Source organism: Nipponia nippon, unplaced genomic scaffold (assembly GCF_047370975.1).
Source record: "Nipponia nippon isolate SJK-2023a ecotype South Korea unplaced genomic scaffold, ASM4737097v1 scaffold_24, whole genome shotgun sequence".
Taxonomy (NCBI): domain Eukaryota; kingdom Metazoa; phylum Chordata; class Aves; order Pelecaniformes; family Threskiornithidae; genus Nipponia; species Nipponia nippon.
The window spans coordinates 696,044-712,514 of record NW_028262341.1 but is presented as its reverse complement, the minus strand read 5'-3'; the positions used below and the strand labels follow the sequence as shown (position 1 = coordinate 712,514).

The window sequence follows — 16,471 nt, the reverse complement described above, 5'->3', positions numbered from 1 at the left end:
GGAACAACCAAACTTTTATACTCAGTGCTACTGAAAAAACATTCCTATCTGGAACAGTATATCTGCTATTTTAAAACATAACAAAAGAGATAAAAATATAATGAGTCATATGGCAATGAAAATAATCATCTGTTGTCATGAATCTGTGTATTTTTTATTATGGAAAGTCAATATTTATTGACTTTTATTGGCACAGGTATTTTTATCAAACTGGAAGTTGGTAGTTTTTCCTGTTACTTAAATATATTAGTGGATCTGCAAACAGGAAACAAGGAGTTATGGTTCTGTTCTTACTAAATGGTTAGGATGTTTAGCATAAAATTCTTGGAGAAATTTTTAAAGAACCTTAAAAAGCTTGTTTAACAACCAGAGCAGTTTGTGTACAGTCCTTAGTCATAAACAGATTTGCAATATAGAATTACCTGAAAATAAGAAAATAGATGTTCCTTGATGGTTTGTTTTGATGGGTTTTATCTTTGATTTAGCAGTCTAGGCAAGTGATATGACTGTACTCCGCACTATCCTGACTTTTTTAATACATTTGTCATTAATTTGAGAAGAAATTATATACACAGATATTATTTTACAAAATTGTAGGATATTATATGGACAGAATTAAGATGCCTATGGTATTGAGATACCAAGTCTGCCTAAAAAAGAAAACTTTCTTAAGGTGATTAGGCTCTTCTGTCCCTATGGGACACCCCCTTGTTTTGCGCTTGGCAAACATTGGTTACTCTGCCATTGACTATGTATAGAGTACGACAAAACAGAAATGCCAGCTGAAAAGCCAGTGGTAATAAAAGTAGGTTGAGGGAATCAAATATAATTGTCCTAGGCCCTGGTCCAAGTATTTCTCTTGTCTGACTCACAGCATGACACAGAGACTAATGGATATTCTTGTGTCTGTATACCTATGTACATCAGAAGTTTGTGTCAGAGCTTGCTGACCAATTACCTTGTTTTAATCTGTGATGAACTGTTGTGCTAGCTTATCAGAAAATGTGCATCTTTTTACCAGAGTAACTCATGACATTCACGATACTTTTTTTCATTTGTACTGTGTTCATTTTTTACTGCAGTATTTTTTTCCTTTCATGCTAACTGACATTTTCTACCCTTTCTAGGGTCCTCCAGGAGGTGGAGGGCCACCAGGAACACCTATCATGCCTAGTCCTGCAGGTACTGAAATACACTTGGAAATAATAAAAAGTAATTGTAAAGGGTTTTAGGAAGTACACAAATAATTTTTCAGACTTCAATTTTCATGAAGAATCAGCTAATGAGAAATTATTAGATTTGTACTTTCTGTATCAGTTTTTTTCCTGTGCTTTCACTCTCTTTTGCCCCATGCTATGTTGTGGAGATAGAATAGATACAAACCATTATATCTGTAAAGTTCAAAGCAACTAATTTCTCTGGCTTTTGAGCCCATCTTTTCTTCTACAATTTCAGCAATAGGAAGGAAAAAATGAAAGAAGACAAGACACACTCTTCTATTTGTTTTTGCCATGTTCTTTGGGACAATTCCACCAGTTTGGAAATCGGGAGATTTCTGAATCTGGTGAAACTTTCACTGTAGTATCCTATGGGATAGACCTGACCAACATGTGGCTCTTAAGCGATACGCAACTCACAGGCACAGCTGCATCCCGTGGCTATGTCATCTGACTGATAGCAGGGCCATGCTGGACAGATTGCTCTCATCTGTCCTGCAGTGCAGGATTAAGGCCCAAAAGGAGCCTTTGTCGTGTCCTACCAGTGATCTGTTCCCAGAACTTCAACTGCCCCATTGTTTCCCCAAGTAACATGGTCTGTATCTTGCAACTCTGACCACGTGGAGATTTTGGCCATGCAAAAGATGGCCATATTCCTACTCAGGTTTGAAGAACCATGGAGGAGGATGGCAGGATTCAGGATGGCTAGCTAGCTTCTCAAGGCTTAAAGATGGTCAGCTGGATGTAAGTATTTCCCTCCATCAGTGTTCTGCAAAGATTCTGATATGAAGGTGGAACTGCAGGATGTGGAAGATACTGTCCTCCCCCATGGACAGCATCAGAAATATTCTAAAATGAAACTAATTATATCTCGTGTAACCCAGTGTTAAGTAGCTACTCCTTTTGGCCAATGTCTGCCTTTGTAACTCACTTCATCATCTGAGAGGGACTTGTTCACCTCAGTGATGTTACAGCATCCTCAGTCCTTATGTCCTACATGTTCACACTGTCCTCTACAGCACAAAAGGGCAGGGAAGTTTCGTAACGGGCCATGAAAGCGTCTTGCACCAACATAGTATCTTCATTAAATACAATTCCAGGGCTTTAAAAAAAGGCAACCTGAGATAACGTGTAGGGCTTCCTTGGTGTTCATATCAATAGTGGAAAAGGGAATTAGTGCCAGCTGGCATTTAAAAGTTAGAGCATTTTTTAACATAAAACAAACTTTTGGACAGCCTGCACTTTTAAAAATATTCAGCGTTGCAGTTATGGCACATATTAGGCTGTCTCTGTGTGGTTCAAATAAAGCTTCTGCTGACAGTTTTTCCCATTTTCAGTTAGATACTCAAACATGTTTTGAGGCGCTGTTTTCCAGGGTATGAGAACACTTAGAAATTGGCCACCTGAGAATTTTGCAAAGGTACTTACTTGCCTCTGAGACAAACAAGCTCCAAGGGTTCCCATGGCCCAGCTGACCCATATGTATTTTTACATGACCCAGCAAGAACATGGGGAGAGTCAGGGATGTGTTTTTCAAAAGGATCTGGTGGTTGAAGGACTTGTTGCCTACCTCATTGAACATTAAAAACAACTTCTTGTGTGCTAATTTTACTTTCATAACTTCAGGCTAAGAACTTTTTGTTCCCTCTCTTTCTCAAACAGCATATTTCAATGTTGTAGTGATACATAGTGCTCTGTATATAATGGAATTACTTACTCACCAAGGTTAATGAATGCCTAGAAAACTGTTTCAGAAGGATTAAGGAATAGACAAAGATCTTGATTTTAACTGCCCACTGTACATACAAATACATTCTTGCAGGAGGTCAGGCTGCATTCCCAGTTCCAACACATTTCAGTCTGGTCTTGACTTTCTTGCTTTCACTACTTCTGAGTCAATAGTTCCCCATCACCTTGTCTTGGAAAAGGAATTACAGCTCAGCAGTGGTTTTTGCATGTGTTGTTAATCTCAGAACTCTGGTTCAAAGATGTGGAATGGTCTTTTGGAGGAGCTAGGTACAGAGTACTAAGCTATTCTTTATTCTTTTTGCAAATACTATAGGTACTGTTTTCCAGAGTTGCCAATGCTTTTTTAAATCATGCTGTCCCCTTAGGAATGTATTTAGACTTTCCTTAGGTCATTCTCGTCTCAGTAAACTTTTTCATTATATGGCCTATTTTCAAGTTCCCTTGGGAAAGGTTTTTGCCTGATTTGTCTACTATCATCTGCTGCATTTTTTGCCTTCTCTTTCTTACAAATATTGATGAAGGGTGTTAAGACTTTGTGTGTGTTAGCAGTAGGGATAAGCTGGAGATCAGAATTAATAATTTGTATCTACTAATGGTTCTTAGGCATTGGTTTCTTAAGTTCAACCAGAAGAATTATGTGGGTTGTCTTCTATGTGTCCTGTTAATTAAATCTTGCACTTCAACTTGAGGTGCTCCATCTGAAAGTTCACATGCATTGATTGGAGGAAAAGGACTGAGATGCAATATAGCTGTGTCAACATCTGGCAAGGCCAAGTGAAACTCTTGGCAGAACTTACTGGCTTAGGCACCACGCCGTGCCAGGGTGGTTTTGTTAGTTTTGGACTCAGGGTTTTTTTGAAGCATTGCACCACGCTGTACCTTGAAGGTACATCAGCTAAAGGTGTCCTTAGAGTGAGGATCTTTGCACAATGTTCCACTGAATAATTAAATATATCCAAAATCAAATAGACTGACATAAACAAGAATAAAAAGTTTTCATTCACTGTACTGACTTGCAGTCTGCATAAGGAGAAGCTATTTGTCATCTATTACAGATGGAAGACAAATTACAGGAAGTATTAATAAGAAAGAAACTCCTGTTTTATAGAAAATATTGAAGATGAGTGAAATAATTTGGAACTCCAGGAAAAAGAGTTTATGGAATTAAATAGTTACAGATACTTCGTGATTTATAGACCTTTTAACAGTCATGCATAAAACTAGAGTCTAGAAGTAGACACTTAGGGACCATTGCAATTATTTCTTTTCATAGCTCTGTTGTGTGGTAGCAATAGATAGAAAGGGAATGAAATCTTCCATTATATTGCCACTGTGTATCAGTGATTCAGGCACAGAAATAATATGAACAAAATGACAGGAAATGTATTAGGTGAGTAGTTTTATTGAAAGGTATATATTAGCACTTAAAATAATCTCTTATTACAGATTCAACCAACTCTGGAGACAACATGTACACTTTAATGAATGCAGTACCACCTGGACCCAACAGACCTAATGTAAATATGAATCTGGTTACATACTTCTTTGAATTGCACAACCTTTTTTTATCCAAACACTATGTTTCCATCACATATCATTAATACTAATTTCCATTTTTATGGGTGATACTTCAGTTGTTTCCCCCCATCATGTACTTTTTAATGTTTCCCAAATCAATCACAATACTTGCAAAATAATGATTGGGGCATATTCTTCTACATGCAGAAGACCTTAGAAGCTTTTGCATATGGATCTTGGGCATGACTTAATTTGTCACACTGCAGTGCATTAGACTCCTGTGTGATAGGATATCATCCTAGGAGCTGCCACTAAGCATTAGTTTCTGCAGGATTCAAACTTCTATTATAAAAAAGTATCTACCCTTGAAAAGGGAGGAGAAAATTGCTGAAAGTGACCCAGTGTTATGTTGCCCTGATGTTCTGTAAAAAAGGATAAAATTAATACCTCTAAGAAGAAACAAACTTACCTGTTTATCTAAATGGGATGTTAAGAATTAAACCTATTAATAACATTTAAATATTTTCATAGTGAACTAGTTAAGTTGTGACTATTCTAGCCTAAATTTCACTTGTTCTAGTAGTGACAAAAATCTGGATTCTTACATAGAACTTGTTTGTTCTCTGATCTTTCTTTATGCCTTCAGCTTTATTGTATTTCCCTGATTACAACCATATTTCATTCAATCACAATCCACATTATGGGCCTTTTGAAAAAAAAAGGCTGGTGGAAATTAAAAATATAGATATTTAGATATTGCTAAATCATTATACAGTAATTTTAGAAATTTTTTTATAATGTTATTGTCTTTAAGTTTTTTAAGAACTAAATTCAAGGTTAATATCAGAAATTGGACAGAAACTGCTCATGCTGCAAAGGTAATGCGGAGTAGTCTGATTGTCAGTCTGGATAAGGTGGGGTTTGAAAGCTCTTAATTAATCACTTACTCACTGAAGAAAATCATGAAGTTCCCTGTAACTTCAATGTGAGTAGAGCTAGGTCAGCACTAGCAGGTTTGAAAGTCATGCACAAACTGTGGAAGTAAATAATAAATTATTCCTAAGTTATATAACAGAGGTGAGAGTTTCCAAAAATGATGAAGGTAGCATTGGAAAAAGTGAACAAAAGCAATGATGTTTTTGCAGTCTTCACATGAAAGACTTTCACTTGACTTGCGCATTCAGAGCTGGGACTGTGCATTTTTCCTTTGCCTTTTTTTTTTTTTTCCTGAGGAATATTTTCTTTTTATTAGATTATCTACAGAAGATTGTACAGTAATACCAGTTTTTAATGTCTGATCCTTTTGTAGTTTCCAATGGGGCCAGGGTCAGATGGACCTATGAGTGGACTGGGTGGAATGGATTCACATCATATGAATGGATCATTAGGTAATGATAATAAATATTACAAACATTGTGAATTTTCAATGAGTAGTGCCATTTTCTATGACTAGTTCTTTCAGTTGTGTGGAAGACTGTATGTAAAAATCTTTTCAAAACTGAAAAAGCTGTATATACATCAGTAAGAAGTATTAAGATACTTTTTAAGCATATGAGTTGGCATACATCATGCACCTCTGGAAGAAAAATACCGTATTTTATTTATATAAGAGAGTATAGTTTTGATCCAGTTGATGAAAACCAATCTAAAAGCATACCGTTGCAGTAGTGTAGAGGTGAAGGCTTAAGAACCATTTTTATTTACCTCTCTTCCTCTTTGAAAATCTTGGGAAGGTGTCATTGTGACATGCTGGTGCACGTTCTTATCAATTACCTGGAAGTAAGTTATTACATATTTTGATGTATGTGTTAAAGCTGGTTTTATCCCAACATTTTGATACCCTCATTTGTTCTATGCTTAGCCATATGTCTGTTAAGTGTGAGTATTATTACTCTGTCCCCATTAGCAGCTTCAGATAGGTGCCAATCTCAATGCATCCAAAAGAACATGAATTCTTGCCAGGGCATGCAGAGGCAGGAGGAACAGTGTACTGCTTGACTTCTGACATTGTGATTTTTGGAGGACTCTTATCTAGGGGAGAAGCCTTGCACAACTCTGCAAAACACACATCTTCTGACTATCCTAGCAAACTCTTTGCTCTTACCCTTTGCTAGAAGCATGACACTTGAAAGGGATTTAAGAAACAAGCGACAGCTAAATAAATTGCATTTATGCCTTCCTCTTCCATACCCACAAGGTAAATAAATACCTTGTTTTTATTTCTGCTCATACCATTACACCAGGCCAGTAGCTCTGAATACAGTTCTTGTGTTGTACTCTTCACTTCTGTCTGCACCAAGGTGTGTCAGGTCATGCAGGCAACAGCAGGGGGAAACCTCAGGCTGCAAAGACTTCTGATCTCTTTCTTCTTCTATCCCCCTGGTCCACCAGCAAGGTTCATTTTTCATATGGGAACTGGCCTGATGCCGACAAGGGGCACCAGCAACACCCTGCTGAGCAGTGTTTTCCTTTATGGGGAGAAACCCAAGCAAGCAGGTCAGGCAGGCAGAGGCCAAGCTGCCACTGTTCCCCATGCTTCTATCCCCAAAGAAAAGTTCTGTCAACTTCCCAGCACAGGCACAGACCAACCTAAACTCCATACCATTTAAGTCCATACCACCATGGTAGGTGGCAGTCTATCACTTGTAGCCCAAAAGTTGGAGTTCGTGAGACAGTAAGTTTAAATAGGTAAGAAGAAGGGAGAAATTTGAAGAGGCTATGACAAGATAAGAAAAACCTAACATCAAACCTCATTTAGCAGACATGTTCTGAACAATTAAAATTCAGCAGTAGGCATCTATCTCCTAATAGAATTATCTTTTTTCCTAGGAAAGCATGTCTCTGAAACTCCTAGATTACTTTGCATAAGGACACCTTATGATTTTACAGCCTTTCTTTACATAGTACAATCCTAAAATGGATTGTTGGTTTACTTAATAGTGATGCACATTACATTCAAATAAATGAAAAACTGTGTAAAAGGTAATCACATCTTGTTCTCTCACTTTCCATAGCCTGAGAATTATTTCTTAGCTAAAATAAAACATTAAATTGAAACAGTTAAAGAAGAATTTTACATGTACATAGCATTTGGTTAGTTGTTTTCTCTATTGAAAATGATGATGTGCTTAGTCAAATTAATGATGACTGCTTTCTAGGGGTAACTTCATATCTAAAGTGAAAACCAAGTTCTTTTAGTAGAGGAGGGCTGGGAGAGATGTGCTGCATTCATTTCCATGCTGCAGTAGGCAGCTGTGTCTCATAATCAGATGGATAAATCGGTCAAGGTCCATCTTGAACTTCTCCAACTTCTTTGACCACAACCCTTGTATTGGGTATCTGTTCATAGCTCTGATGGTCAGAAAGAAGTCTTTCCCTGATTTCCACCAAAGTTTATCCTTTGGGCCATGACAGAATGACTTTTCATAACATTTATGTATCTGATGTATTTATAGAGAGAAATCATGTTCCTTCTCAGCCTTAATTTGCCTGGCTAAGTATAGTAAGCTATTTCAGTCTCCTCCCACAACTCCATTTTCTTGACTGTTTTTCTTCGATGCTCTTCTAGTTTTGTATTCAGTACTCTTCTAGAATTTGTCTTTCCTGAAAATAGGTGACCAGAATTGTTTACTGTCTATTGCTGCTAAAAATGCTTTTGATACATCCATCCTAAAGTTATATTTCCTTTATTCTTGGCTTTACCTGAGTGAGAGCTATAGCATGTGAAAAAAAAATTCTTTTCAATAATCTTGTACTCCTTATATTTAATTTTATTTGGTATCTGTTACTCTGGTCCTCAGGATCATCTGCTTTCTTCTGAAAGGTACTGTCATCATCAGTATTTGTAATGCGTCCAAAGTTGATGGCATTTCAGCCAATTTCAGTAGTAGGCTTCTGCTTCTGGGAGCAAAGACATTGATGAAGCCCTCACAGCTGACCTTAGAGATAGTCCACTGCTGGGGAGTTTTGAATAGCTGAAGTTCAGTAAAAATAGTGGTCTTTTTTTTTTCCCCAGGAACATCAACTTTTAGTAGTTTTGCATTATTTTCCTTTTTTTTCCTTGAGCTGACGCAACATTTCCCATAGGTGGATATACCCTAGATTGCATTACCTACCATGGCTAATAGGACAGGGAGGCTGGACATAAGGTTTCTTGACTTGTGCTGGGCTGTCTCATCCTGACAGGATGCCATCCAAATAACTGATACAGATCAGAAGTGTGTCCTTCATTCTTTTCTCACTTTTTGTATCAGGTGTGTACACAGAGAAAGGACTAACATTATTCAATACTGACTGTAAACTTTTACTAAAAGAGACATGGGGAAGGAAATGAGATGTTGCATCATTGGTTATGTTTTAAAATATTGCTGTTACACTATTTACTATGAAAAAAGTTCTTAGATTAACTTCAGCTCAAAACTAACTGAATAATTGTCTATTTTAATTTAAGGCTCAGGAGACATGGACAGTATTTCCAAAGTGAGTATCTAATCAAATATTTAGAATTTTTAGAATATTTCATTCTAAACATACTTTGTTTGTCTCTGTTATGAAGCTTTTCATTACGTGTCTACGTTTTCTACTTGCCAACTCTTTGGAGGCTATGCAGACAGAATTAATATTACTTGAAAATGTAAAAACAATATAATCAGTAGGGAGTGTAAGTAGACTTATTTCCTACTGCATAATAATGGGTATTAATGAATGTGATTAATATCCAGTTCATAATCGGATTGATCATATTATAATCTTCCATACTGTTAAGACAAATTAATATAGTTCTAATAATCAATTCTAGTTAAATGTAAATTTGGGAAAATGTCATTAGGATGTTACTTTTATGTGCTGCATGATTGCTTTTGTCACCTCTGAAAGGAAATGTTAATATCTTAATCATTACTGTAAGTTCCTAAAAGCTAGATTAAGAAGTAGTTTCAGAAGAAGCACTGTTTTGATATCAAAGCATTAAATAGCATAGTAGAAATGAATGTGAGCTTAACCTGCAGGGGTTTTGCATCTAAGAAAATAATATTGTGCTTGAATGTGTCACTTCTTCCATTAAAAAAAAAAAAAACTACTACATATGTGATCATCATTAATTTAGGAATTAATGATCTTATTTGGTATTGATAAAGTGGCATAAATCTGTCCCCAGCAAAACACTATGTTTTGTACTCAGCATCTTCAGATGTAACTGGCTGAAACTAATAAATACATCACTCCAACAGTCTCCCTGCACTTTCATGCTTTTGATCTATAAATACAGAAATTGATGAAGAGATTGTTCCAGTTAAAATTTTATAACTCATTCATTTGTAGCAAAATTCTTAACAATCTTCCAAGAAAGGAGTATGAGTCTGTTTTGAGCGTATCAAGTGCCAGTGTATTTTGGTTGCCCCAGGACCAAGTACTGCAGTGCTGTCGCTAGATCTCTCCCAGTGCAGACTTTGCCACTTCAGATCTGTCTAAGGCTGGTCTGCATGTGCTCCAGTCACTCTAGGGACCTTGCTCTAGGTCTGTGCTCAGGAGCTATGATGAGATGCCAACACGTAGGGAACAAAATGCTCACCTAAATTCCCATGGGTTAGCATAGAAGTTTGTAGTGTGAATTTGTTGAGAATACTCTTCCATGTGTTCAGAAGGTAGGAATCATTCTTCACTTAGTGATACATATTTGTATCACCGACGAGAAGGACCCTGTATGGTTCCCCAGTTTGTGGTCTTCTGGTGGTGTGGTATGGGAGAGGGGTAGCCTGTAAAGTGTGCTTAGCATGTATCTTTGCTGGAGAGAAGGACCTCAGCAATGTGTCCAAGGCCATTGCTGCATCTATAGCAGTCCTATATTTTTGTACATTTTTAAGATCTGTAACATTTTCAGGCTCTGAAAAGAGTAAAACGATGGACTGAAATGACCATGTTGCCTTAGTTGTGCTGTGCTTAGATATGCAGTGATGATATATAAGCCTCCAATGAGATAATAAGTGTACAGCACCTTTTAAATCAATGCCCATATTTTTTTCTTCAGTGTTTTTATTGCAGACTGCAGCATTTTTTAAGGAAAAAAACCAAAACATTTCCATTACCTTGCCATAGGATTATTTTGAAGAGCCTATATTCAACCCACTGGTATTAAGTATCAGTGTATGTGGTAATATAAGTATCAAGAGCTCTGAAAACCTGGATCCAAAAATTTACTTGGAAGTCTTGTAATTTGTTAAGCATAATAAATAACTCATGGAAATCACATTTCATGCATGTCTTTTTCAAATAACTAAAAGAAAAATACTGTTTACTTTGGAAGTAACAGAATTGTCCTGATACACCATTGTATATAATAGCTTTTAAATACCTTTTTCTGAGTCGCACTGCCCAATATGCAGCCTTCACTGACAGTAGTAAAAGTGTGGGGGTAGCATTTGAAATTTTGGGTAGGTAATAGTACATAATGCTTTTGAAACTTGAATGGAAGAGTTCTGCTTGCAAGGAATAGTAGATTTCTGGGGCTGATGCATGCAAAATTACTAGGTGGCTGCCTTCCAATTTTGTACACAGTTTCAAGGATTGTTCTTAAGGCAACAGTCTCCCTGCATACATCACCAGCTAGTCTTGCAGTTGGCTTTTTCACAAGTAGATTTCCAGTGACAGGAATTGTTCACTGAAGTTAACACAGTTTGGGGTGTGTGATACTCAAGTCCAGGCATAGGACTTCAGTGGAGTAAAATGTGTCTTAGAGGAGCTCATCAGTTCCCAGGAGATGCAGAAAATTAATCCAGTCTTGGTAGAATCAGTACAGCTCATGGAAATCAGAGCTACATTTTCTAGAGAAGGTTTTAATTTAGTTGGCTGAATGGCAAAACATGAAGTTTTTATAAAGTAGATTGAGATGGGGGAAGTAAATGAGCTGAAATTGTGCATATTCAATAAACATTAATAATCAGTGTTTCTTGCAGTGCCCATGGAATTTGTGCAGGCATCAACGACATGCTTTGGAAAAACTCAGCTAGTGCCACAATGCTAGAACCCATACTGGCCATAAAAGCAGCCCAGGGAGTTGCTATAAAAGCATTTATGTCAGAAATTTGAACCTTTGGGGCTGGCATACTGTAGCGACTGCAGGATTTCAAAGCTTTGCACTACACAGAGCAAGATAAAATAGGGGTAAATCCCCCAGGAATGAACAAAAGTGCGGGAGCATCATATAAAATAAATGTGACAAGTCCTTAGTGGGTTTTAAACTTTATATTCATAGATTTTAAGGCCAGAAGGGACTGATACAATTATGTAGTATGACCTCCTGCATAACACAGGCAACAGGGCTTCCCTGAATTAATTCCTGCTTAATGTACAATAGCTGTGGTTGAACTAAAGCAATAGTTTTCAACCTTTTTCAAGTTGTGGATCCCTAAATATTTGCTATACCAACTTCACTGAAAGCAAACTTAATTGTCAGGCTTTTAGTTGTCTTTGATGGACGTGTTGTCCAGTGATTCCTGGAGATCTGGGGATCACAGTTTCCGAAGCAGTGAACTAGACTGAAGAAAACAAAAAGGCAAAGGTCTTGCCCCAACTCTCTAAGTTGCATTTTAGGTGCTAATAAAAAACAGGTATGCCTGCATGTCACTTATGTAATTAATTTTATATTTAATCTGTAACTGAAAATAAATACACTGAGCTGAACCCATAAACATACTTGGCCATTCAGACTGAGAATGGTGAGCTTCCTTCAGGGCAATATGGTGAAAACTTAACAGCAGCCTTTCATTAACCATACAAAATACATTGCAAAGCAAACAGTATGTACAGCCATCAGGCATACCACTCTGCTAATGCAGTAGCAAAAAATAACTGATTTCAGTTTTGGTATTTGGTGAGGCTGGGAACAATGCTTTTTGTTCTCTTTGGAGGTGAAGTAAATCCCATGGAACAGTGGAATATGTTGCAATATTTAGATCATGGACAGTGGTCAACACGGGACTTCATGATTAGAAAGCGGAGCTTGCAGAAATATGGTATGAAGGGGAAGTAGAAGTCATAGCTATCCCACCCCATCTTCTGTTCAGTGACTACTCCACTATACATCTTTAAAGTGCCAAGGTAGGATAGAAAGCCTTTGTAGTTGCGAGGAAAGTGCTAAGAAATTAAGGGGACTTTCTCTTTTTTTAATGTTTGCTATTTTTCATTAAAAGTTTGAGCTCTTGCAGATTTAGTTACATTAAATGAAGATGGCATGCAGGTATTTTCAAAGTGCAAAAATATCTGTTTTTTTTTAAAGAAAAAATCTCTATGCTGACAGACATACTGTGTCAGGATTGTAATTGAGAATAACATAAGAAAAAGAGAACAAATTCACTTAGGATTCTTACAGCCATTATGATTTGGTCACTTTGATCAAGAGCACTACTTGGAGTTGCATTTTGTTAGCTTGCCCATTGACTGCACTAGGTTTGTGTTAAAGTTATTGTGACATACCAGATTTGCACATGTGTAAGTAAAATCTCAACAGCAATATTGCGTTCAATTTTCCTGGATTTAAAAAAAAAAAAAAAAATCAAGGGAAGAACTGTGATAGATGTAAACATTTCATAATGAAGTTCATGACTTCGCTCCCTCCTTTCCCTGACTGCTCCTTTTCCATAACAAATCCTCTGTAAGTAGGAGTATTAACAGTGATGGAAAGAGACTCGCCCATGCTCCAGCCATGGTATAGTACTACAAATCAACTGTGTAAAAACACCTAACTAATTGTAGTGTCTACAATAATGGTGTATTAGCTATTGAGTCAGAGTAATTTCTGTGACAATTATCTCGTTTCACCCTTTCTTTAAGTAACTGAATCTTGAAAGCATTTTCTGAACATTGCAGAGGTGGTTGTGCGTTTCTGTAAAAAAAAGGAATTTATCTTCAGAAGCCTGTAATAACTGTAATAATAACTGTATTGTTATTATTTATTAGCATTTCAGTTACACATAGACACTGAAAAGGTAGATTAAAACGCTGTTGCATTATGTTCTGTGCAAGCAAACAGCAAAAGAACAGCTTCTCCTCAAAGTGTTTGTGAGCTCTGTGCAGTGTCCAGCTGTTACTCAGGAGTCTTTTATCTAAAACTCTTGTTAACTCTTTTACCTGTAAACACTGCGTATTAGCTGCGCTCAGTGAAGTGGTTTAGCACTTGAACCACAGTTGTGAACAACTCGTGAAACTGTATTTCAGTGAACTGTGAACACTATGAACAAAGACCTCAGGCAAAGGTCTGGGTAGGCCAGATCCATCCATATGTCTTCCTTTAAGTACATACTCATAGGTCACGTACATCAAGGCACACGCCTATAGACTTCTGAATTTGTCCACATGATTTAATGGAGTGACAGAGCTACCTTGTGTCCCTGCTGCAGCCATTTATAGCTTTTTATAGCTTTTGACTTCAGGAGGAGAAGATGCTGGCTATAACTGAAAACAAGAATTACAAGTAAATAATTCTTGCTTCAGGGAAGAAAACATTACTTTACAGGCTAAAATTAGTGACTGGATCATGCAAAACCCCACAGAGGCTTATTTTTCATTTTTGGAAATCTCAGTGTATTACACAGTGCATCTTTGTGCACTACGGTATCATGTAAAGCGTGCCTTTGGCACACTTGGTGAAGCTGGGAAATAAACTGAAATCTTCAACACTTAATCTGTATTTTTAAATCTTATTTAACAGAACTCTCCCAGTAATATGAGCATGAGTAATCAGCCTGGCACTCCCAGGGATGATGGTGAGATGGGTGGAAACTTCCTAAACCCTTTTCAGAGTGAGAGCGTAAGTATTTCTGTACCTAGTGTCTGTTTTACATTGTGAACCTTTATCTCTGGCATTTCATTTAAAAAAAAGAAAAATTACGGCAAGAACACAGTTTTGTAATGTACTTGTAATGCAGTGCTGTGCTTTAGGTGTTCTTTACTGGCTTCTAAAATTATAGTATTGATTCAACAAAAAATTGCAAAATACTGCTAGAAGTTGAGCTGAAACTGGAAAATGTGTGAGGTGTAGATTTACTGCAGAAACTCTTTTTCTAGATCAAGAGGTCAGTTGTCAATGAAAGTTAGATCTGTCAAGCAGTAATAATTACACCTTATATATTCAGTAATGCACAACGGGCATTTGTGAGGCAGTATCCAAGCAGCCTAAATACACACAGTTGACAGATCCTTATATCTGTGTGTTTCAATGTGTGGTTGCCCAACCTCTGACTCCTAAACAATGTGTTTTGCAGGGAATGTCTTTTAGAAGAGGATTCATACTGAAGTATATAATTAGAGCACCAGTAGATCTCATGTTGCAAAGATGCAGTGTGCTGTTAGAACCAGAAAAAGCAAAGGTTCCCTCTAGTGTTCAGCCTGGGACAAATGATGCTTTTTTAAAATGGAAAATGCTTGAGGCAGCAAAACGTGGTGTAAAACACATTACAAAGCAAGACTACAGTATTTTCATACTCACATGCCTGAAGCTGGGTTTCTAAATCCACATTTAGGTTCCTAAATAGGAGTGGCCTGATTTTTCAGAAGTGCTGAGTGACTTCAACACTTCTATTCTTATTGGAAATCACTGCTGCCAGAAGTGAGTGCAACTTCATTAACTATGCCAGTGGTGAACTTCAGCTCAGAAATGATGCCAAGTAAACAGTTTCTGTTAGATCACAAAGCAGTCGAATTGCATGGCAAATTTCATGGGAATCAGATTTTGGGGGTTTTTGGGTTTGCTTCTTTAAATAGTGAAAAGGAAGAGTTTCTGCATGTTAGCTGTTGGTGCCTTCATAAAGAGGGCACATGTTCAGATTGTGTGGAGTATTGGAGGAAATTGGTTTGTACAACCCCAAAAGACTGATCTTTCAATATCTGTCAAAAAAACAGTAACCACAGAACCTCCATTAAATGTGATCCTTGGTCATGGTAATCCTTGACTCTCAATTTGGTATGCATTGCTTGTACAGCAGCCTGATCAGCAGGCAAGCCAGTTCACCAAACTAAAGTCATGAAAAGAAGGACATCAGCTGTACTCAAAAGAAAATCAGTTTTCTCAGACACTTACTGGATTCTAGGTGCTCCTAGATATCATTTTCCTACGTTACTTGGCTACTTAGAGTAGGCATTATTATGAAGTCCTTTCTGAGGCAAATTTGCTGTTCAGTTCACCCAGAGGTTTGCTTCAGGGTGGGGAACAGGGCTTGGCTAATAATAAGTTAAAAATCACAAACACCTTTCAATCATCTTTAGATTCCTTGTTCAAAGTGATTACCCAGGTACTTCAGCTCAGATAAAGAAAATCCCTTTGCTTTAAGCATTTGAGTTGGTCTCTGATATTGGCTAAAGATAAGCATGTTCTTATTAGCTTTGCTGGCCCACTGTGGGAGTGCTCAGCACATGATGGGACAGACAAACCATCAGAGACATGACATGGGACAAAACAGACTTTACCCAAGTAGTCCATTCTATGCAGTTTACATGCCAGGGAAGACCCATCCAGAATGCTTTTTTCTAATATGCTTGGACACTTGGAAATGACCAGCTTGAAACTCTAGCTCTGTCAGGTTTTTTGTTGCATCTGTTTTTGCAAAAGCAAATTTATCTTTCTGTTTCTTCTATCAGGTTTTGTAACACTAATATTTCTTACATTTGAACATTTTCCTCTACTTAGAAGATCTTAGGCCAAATTAAGTGTTTCTGCAGTCTGCAATTTTCAGTTTAAAAACAAATTAGGCATATAGATGTGCACTTCTTCTAGGCGTTGTGGTATCCCATTGATTATTGTAATGAAGTACTGCTAACTTGAGGACAAGTATAGCTTGAATAAGGGCTGCAGTTCAGTTTGTGTTACAATAATAATGTAACGTGGTGATTGAATTTTTGGTTCACGTAAAGGAGAATGACCACTGATCCTTGATTTAGCTTGCCTCCTAAAATGGGTAATACAAAATAATACAGACCAGAAAGCCTAGTTTAATTCC

At 37.3% G+C, this 16,471-nt stretch overlaps 1 protein-coding gene across 12 annotated transcripts in view; it reads left to right on the top strand.

Annotated features, from left to right (window-relative positions):
- SSBP2 (single stranded DNA binding protein 2) overlaps positions 1-16,471 on the top strand; it is a 201,352-nt gene that overhangs the window by 170,354 nt on the left and 14,527 nt on the right. For 7 of the 12 annotated variants that reach the window (XM_087761478.1, XM_087761479.1, XM_087761474.1 and 4 more), the window contains 5 exons: positions 1,128-1,182; positions 4,413-4,483; positions 5,794-5,872; positions 8,935-8,963; positions 14,188-14,286. In XM_087761478.1, coding sequence (XP_087617604.1) covers positions 1,128-1,182; positions 4,413-4,483; positions 5,794-5,872; positions 8,935-8,963; positions 14,188-14,286 — 333 coding nt within the window. The remainder of the gene's footprint in view (positions 1-1,127; positions 1,183-4,412; positions 4,484-5,793; positions 5,873-8,934; positions 8,964-14,187; positions 14,287-16,471) is intronic. The other 5 variants (XM_087761481.1, XM_087761483.1, XM_087761482.1 and 2 more) reach the window with 2 other exon arrangements.